Source organism: Notothenia rossii, assembly GCF_949606895.1.
Source record: "Notothenia rossii genome assembly, chromosome: 2".
NCBI classification, from domain to species: domain Eukaryota; kingdom Metazoa; phylum Chordata; class Actinopteri; order Perciformes; family Nototheniidae; genus Notothenia; species Notothenia rossii.
In genome coordinates, this window is record NC_136904.1 from 38161773 (window position 1) to 38168589 (window position 6817).

Below are 6817 nucleotides of genomic sequence, written 5' to 3' on the forward strand. Positions count from 1 at the left end.
TAAAAAACTATGGGGTGGAAAGAGTCCAGTCCTGGCCTGCTCTTCCTTGATAATAGCACAGACAAAGCAGGAAACTACATAATACACAGCGCTGCGTGACCCGTTTGAATCACACCTCCCACCCATTTGATTCATTTTGTAATCAAGCGTGAGAAACACAGAGAAAAGGGAGAGATTTATAAACCAATACAGTGCCATCTTTGGTTCAACACAGGACTTATCTTAGCTCTGCCAGGCATAGTCATGAGCACTTAACCTTGCAGTGAACGCAACCCATCATCATCATCATCATCACCTCGCAAAAGGCTAGTTCTTCTTCATCCTGAGCTTCCCCCCTCTTTTTACCCGTGCCCTGCGCCCAATCCTTGAATGTCCTTCAACAGGAAGATGCTTATGCCTGTGACTAACCTATCCATATTGTCAAGTTTGTTGCAAAGCATTAAGAGAGGCCTTGGGAAAAAGCATCCCTCATGACAGGGGAAGTTGATTTTGTGCCACCAATCCCCTGTAGCGTTTCACACTCACACAGCATGGTGTTCAAACTGTGGGTTTTTGATGATTGTAGGCATTACATGTAGTCTTTGTTGCCATGTTTTAAGACATCTGCAGTTCAAATGTCTACACAAATGCCATGGTGATGTTTGGTCACCGTGGCCCCTGATGAGTGTGTGTTTGTTCCAGCATTTTGATGAGTAGCCATTATGGAATCCAGCAGAGGCTGCCTAATTGACTCGCTTGAAAAATTAATGCATCACTTAACAGCATTTTTGTGTTCGTATGGTATTTGGAAAACACAGGTGCAAATCCCACATGGTGGCAACTGTTTAATTGATGCAGCCATATGACAATGCCAGGGACAGGAACATAAATAAATAAGAGGAAATGAAAAGTGTTTGCTTGGACTGCAAGTGATTTCTTTTTCTCAGCTGTTTTGTTTCATGTGCCATGTCATAGGGGGGACAATGTATATTTCAATGGCAAAGTGTCATAAGCAAAAATTACCAATTATCAAATATCAGGCGCCACGACACTGCTTGTGAAAGCTATTACTGAACGAGATCAAATATGCTTCGTGGCCTGCTTTCGCGTTCCATGCCAAAGTGGCTGGGTGATATTCTGGGGGGGGGGGGGGGGGGGGGGGGGGGGGAGCGAGCGTGACTGCCAGGCCGACTCTCCCCAGGTGAGTCCCAGCAATGAGCTGTGAACAAGCTGCTTTGGCCGGGCTTTTCCCCTCCCCTCAACCCCTGAAACCAGCCTTACACTTCCACACAGACCAGGGAGCAGGTGGCCCTTAGCCGCAGGATTAGCCTGCAGTGCTATTCATCAAGAAAACCGACTAAATACGTTTTTCTTATGCTATGTCAAAGTCAAAGAGTCAGAAAGAAATTATTGTGGGTGAAAAATCGTAGATTGAAATTAAAATGTTATGTGGAAAATAGTACCAAAGTAACATTAAAATCTGTCTGTTACACATTATCTTGGTTTTCAAGGACGTCCAACACAGAAAATGAGAACCATTATTTAATGAGAGTTTAATTATTGCTAAAAGCATTCCATCCCTCTCTCTTGTCCCCGTATCTCTGCTTCCCCTTGACAACCCAAAACCCTCCCACTGCCCATGGGAAGAAGAAGACGGAGAAAAAAACGGAGGGAGCATTCAGATGGCCGAATTAATGTTTCCACACGATAAGAAAGCTTAATATAACGCTGACAATCACAGCACTCACCCTGCCAACCAGAATTGGATCGGGTCCAGAAAATTCCTCCAGCACAAACATTTGATTCCAAACCCATCCCCTCTTGGCGCGGCTCAGTAATCTTTGTCCTTCGCCAGGGCCGCTCACCACCGCTGCGGACCCACCAGTTTGTGTACTTTTCGACGGGCCTATGATCGGAGTCATAGACACGCAGGGAACGCAAGTAATCCACACTAGCAGCAATGACATCCACAGATCCACCAGCATCTCTTCTGACCGCCGTGGCATCCTGTCTCCCGTGTGTTTTTGTTTGTTTGTCCGTCTATTTGTCTTACAAAGTCTCTCTTTGGCTCCTGTCGTCAGATCAACAGCTCCTTCTTAGATAATGAGAAAAGGTTACTTGTGTCCTCTTTGAACTGCAGAGCCTACATTCATGGTGCGATAAAGGTCACTTGCATGGCTTGGCATGCCTCCATAGCAGTTGGTGAGGGGGTGAAGAGCTCTGCGCAGCATCCATTTGGTGTTATTCCGAGGGGGAGACCTGTAAAAGGAAGCAGTTGTCCGTTAGTTGTCTTAAAGTGTTGTGAGGAGTTGTATGAAGAAGGTGGGGGGAGAAAAAAGGGAGGCAGGGATAAAGAGTGTGGAGGCCAATACACATTTGAACTAATCAGAGGAGACAAACGCAATGAGAAGGGAAGGGAAAACAGTTTCTGAGGCAAGGAAAATAAACGAAAAACGGGTTTTAGGAAGAAAATTCTCATTTTGGGACAAGAAGGCAAGATGTCACTTCATCATTGCGAAAGATCTTGCCGCAGCATTCATGGCACTTTATCCCAATCGTGTTTCCATATAATGCTGCTACAATTGCACAACAAATGGGGATGTCTGTACTCCGAGGCTATTCAGCCCACAACATCAGATTGCGTTGCTTTAATCTGTTGTTCTGGGGATTATCCCGGAAAGATTTTGAGCAATTACATGTTCCCCTTTATGATGAATGTCTTCACAATACATTTTCTGTGTAGAAATTATTGTCATCATTCTGCAATCAAATTCCTTAAACATCCTTGCACGCAAGATTTTTTTAAGCCTCAGATTGATGGGGTGGCAGCAGGTGAGCGCTACAATGTCAACAGCGCTGCAGGTATCATCCAGATGAGATACATGTGAAGGCATTCAGGGAAGGTGTTTCAACATTGATGTTTTATAACACTCAAACAACCTCTTTCCCTAATAGGCATGAAATGTAACTTTTAACACAAAAAGACTGAAATAAAATACAAAAATTAAACGCATCCGAGTGACTCTGATGAGAAATATATGTAAATTCTGCCCTTTAATCAAGAACTGTTTTAGCTTTAATATCCATTTTACAACCTCAGTGGCTTCACACTGATATGCATTGATCCCAAAATTGCAAAACCTAGAGGAAGAAAATAAAAAAAACAAAGACACAAAGGTTTGTCTTTGAGCTGTCCTCAGACTCATCTGATGCAGGTGGACACATGCTATCACAGGTTGTGAATTAACTGGGCTGTGATTCACAGCCCGGTTAATTCCGGTAACTTTTACCACACACTGCATGTCACTGTGCTCATATTGCGTGTGTGGCTTCAGGAGAGCAATTCCAAGGACAATAACGCATTCCACCTGAAGCCAACTGCAATATCATGAAGTGAGGAGGGATCCTGTGACATTCTACAACTATAACCCGGAGACTGGGGCAGATTTAGTTAAATATATGCAAGGAAAAAAAGCGCAAACCATTTGAACATGAGAGTAAAAACCTGAACAAATACACATATAAACATTTTTATAATTGTACCAATTAGACATAAATAGCTTATGTAAAAATAAGATATTTCCTGTTATTTTAGAGCATTTTAAGTAATTTTGGATCGTGACTAAGCAGCCTGTTTCAGCACCACGGGGGTAGCACAACTCCCCGGAAGAAAACAGCCGGTCCAGACGGCTCAGCCGCACACCGAGCACCGGCAGCGGCGGAGCTGTCCAAGGTAGTCCATACACATGCATGAGCTATTCGTTTTCCAATATAATGTCAAATAAAACCAATAAATAACCCACCAAGTTTCAACTTCATGCCTTTAACAGCCTCTAAAGTCTGCATCACGTACCCAAATTACCTTAATTCCCTGTCTCTCTGAAGTTTTACCATTTCAGGATACGTTGTTTCCAATGAGCCCGTGTCAGTGCATCAAATGTGGGACTCGAGCGCACAAGCAGTCCGGTTTACGGGAATAAAGCATACATAAGCAACATTTAAGCGAGACCAATCCCGACATAGGAGAGTGAAATGTGAATAAATAAAGCAGCCTAAGTTGCAGACCTTTTGGGAGACTTGCTGCGTGGCTGCGTGCCGGGGGGAAAAGCACTGAAACCCCGCTATGGAGAAAGAGAAGAAGTCCACCCACTAAACACCATCAGTAATACCTGTTAGGTTTACGGTGACTTACCAAAGAGACTTGCATCCGCTGCTGCTGCATCATTTCACGATGTTTCTCTCGTTACGCAAAAACTAAAAGTCCCAATTCGTTTCATTCAAAGGCGTTTGATGGGAAAGCGAGGGAAAAAACGGCAGAGGCAAGAGGCTAGATATCCTTCCCGCAGTTTGTCAACGCGCAGAGTGACAGACAGACAGTGTGGGGCTTGTAGTTAAGAGCTCCGACAGGCTTGCTGGCCGACTGGAAAAGTGAGGAGGGAGATGGAGGAGAGATGCACGGCGGCGAAGAGAGCCTCCCTTGCACGGCGCTCATTGGGTTGATGAGGAGCCGGGTCAACAGGCGCACAAATGAACGCATGCCGCTCTGCCCAGGCACTGACGCGCAAAGGTTATCGTCTCAAATTGCCGGGTGCACCGTAGCTGTAGGCAAGGTGTGTGCAGGTAAAAACCCTCTCATTACTGCATTTTCCCCCACTCTATAATTGTATTTGAGATGACCCTCGCCTTTCTCGGTTATTAGTGGAAGCCAGGTAATTAGTAAAACGAAGCCGAAGCTCATTTACTCTGTCATTCGATAGCAGCAAACAGATGGACGTTGTGCCCATTTGGCACAATAGAATGTAACTATCCTCTTGAAGGCAATTTATTGAATTCCCTGGCCCTTTAAAGTGATAGTTTATTTGTATTCTCAACACATGATGGAAAAACGTAAGCCCACATTATTGAAAGACAAGTAGCAGGGGAAGTGTTACACAGGTCTTATTAAAACCGTTTGTGAAAAGGTCATGGTTGCATAGCTGTGTTTGAGTGTGAGTGACAGCAGAAGGGGGCCCATGCTGCTGTCCACGGAGAGGGCCCTCTAGTGTTTGTCCGGATACTTGGCAGCCTTGGGGGGAGGGGGAGAGCAGCCTTCATTAGTGAAGCAGGAGAGGATGGTCAGTGTATTGTCTGACACAGGTTGATTTTTTCCCCTGGGCTATGACACTCGTTTGATGAAACAAACCACAGAGTATTAAATCTCGGAATGCTGATATCTCCCCATTCCCTCAACTCAACCTGAAGTGCGGCCATGCATATTCAGGGAGTCAAAGCACAACATGTTATTGTTCCCCCTTAACATAACAGCCTCTTAGGCTCACAGTGGAGGCCTTTTGACCCGAGTGCCATGAGATCCCAATTAGCAAAGACATCAAGTCTACCATTATTTATTTCTGTACCGTTTAATTTCCTTCCCACTCACACTTTGATGTTGCAGCTGCGTTTCAGTTGGGAATTCTCCAATCATCTTTTTTTAAAAGACTCTGCTGCATAATACATTAGGCTGTAAATGTTGAGCCATGTTTCTCTTCCTCGGAATGAATGAAGTTTTTTTCATTGACGGACACATATCGGACGTGTGTGTGGAGAGTTAAATGTATGAAAAAAGAAAGCTCCGGGCGGCTGTTCATTTAAAAATCACAGTAAGTATACGTAAACAGGGCAGGAAACAACTTTTCAAATCCATCCTGTGTGGCATTTGTGTAGGAGGGATGAGTTGATTAAAAGTTGCAAATACGCTTCCTGTCTAACCTGCACATTTTCTTTAAATAGTTGCAACATTTTGAATACAAGACTACATTTGCCTGATGAAGGTCTAGTTAAGAAAAGTAAATGAATAGATAATCATATTTACTTAAACATATGAGACGTTAAAAGAAGACTTAAGTAAACCTAGAGGAAAACATCCAAGTATGAGTGAAGTCAGTGCCAGTGTGCATGTAACATTGTTTCTAATGGCCAGCAGGGGGAGCCTACATTGGTTTTAAAGATAAGTTGTATAGAAGTCTATGAGAGTATTCCCCTTCTTTCGCTTAATTTATTACCTTCGTAAAGATTGTTCCAAAACGTTTGTGATCTCAATCTCTAGTTTTCTTCAATTTTGCATTGTTATGGTCACAATAAGAGATTGCTTTTAAAAAGAAGTCCAATTGCATAGAGGTCTATGAGAAAATCGCTGTACTTCTTACTTGATTTATTACCTTCATAAACATGTTTCCAATAAGAATATGGCCTCAATCCCTAGTTTATAGTCTTCTTGGATAAAGCACAATGTATTTTTTTGGAAATGATGGTCTGAATTAGAGTAAAATACAAGCAGGATTGCTTGAGGGTGCATCTACCTTGTTATTAATTTGCAACCACACAGCGCTTCACATTCTGGGTGTTTTCCATGTTTCCGCTAACAACTTTACCTCATTCACAGTGTCACTTCAGGTTTAAAACAAGGTGGGGACGGACACAATTCTAAACTCAAGGCTTCAAAACTCAAGTCCACAAGCCAATAAGTGACGTAACAGTGACTCCATCTTCTTTCTTAACACATACAACATGCTGGACCTCTTTGTGTGGTATAATTACTTTGATGTATTGCACACACACACACACACACACACACACACACACACACACACACACACACACACACACACACACACACACACACACACACACACACACACACACACACACACACACACACACACATACACACACACACACACACACACACACACAGACAGACAGACAGACAGACAGACAGACAGACAGACAGACAGACAGACAGACAGTGCCTAACACACCGTAAAAGTGCCAAAGCACAGCCCTAATTCATGCTAAATAC

At 43.5% G+C, this 6817-nt stretch overlaps 1 protein-coding gene across 2 annotated transcripts in view; it reads right to left on the bottom strand.

Moving 5' to 3' along the window:
• cdh8 (cadherin 8) overlaps positions 1-4473 on the bottom strand; it is a 132869-nt gene extending 128396 nt beyond the window's left edge. For both annotated transcript variants that reach the window (XM_079666499.1, XM_079666498.1), the window contains exons 1-2: positions 4172-4473; positions 1728-2238 (exon numbers count right to left, since the gene is read on the bottom strand). In XM_079666499.1, coding sequence (XP_079522625.1) covers positions 1728-1985 — 258 coding nt within the window. In that variant the 5' untranslated portion in view covers positions 1986-2238; positions 4172-4473. The remainder of the gene's footprint in view (positions 1-1727; positions 2239-4171) is intronic.
• Positions 4474-6817: the final 2344 nt, after the last annotated feature.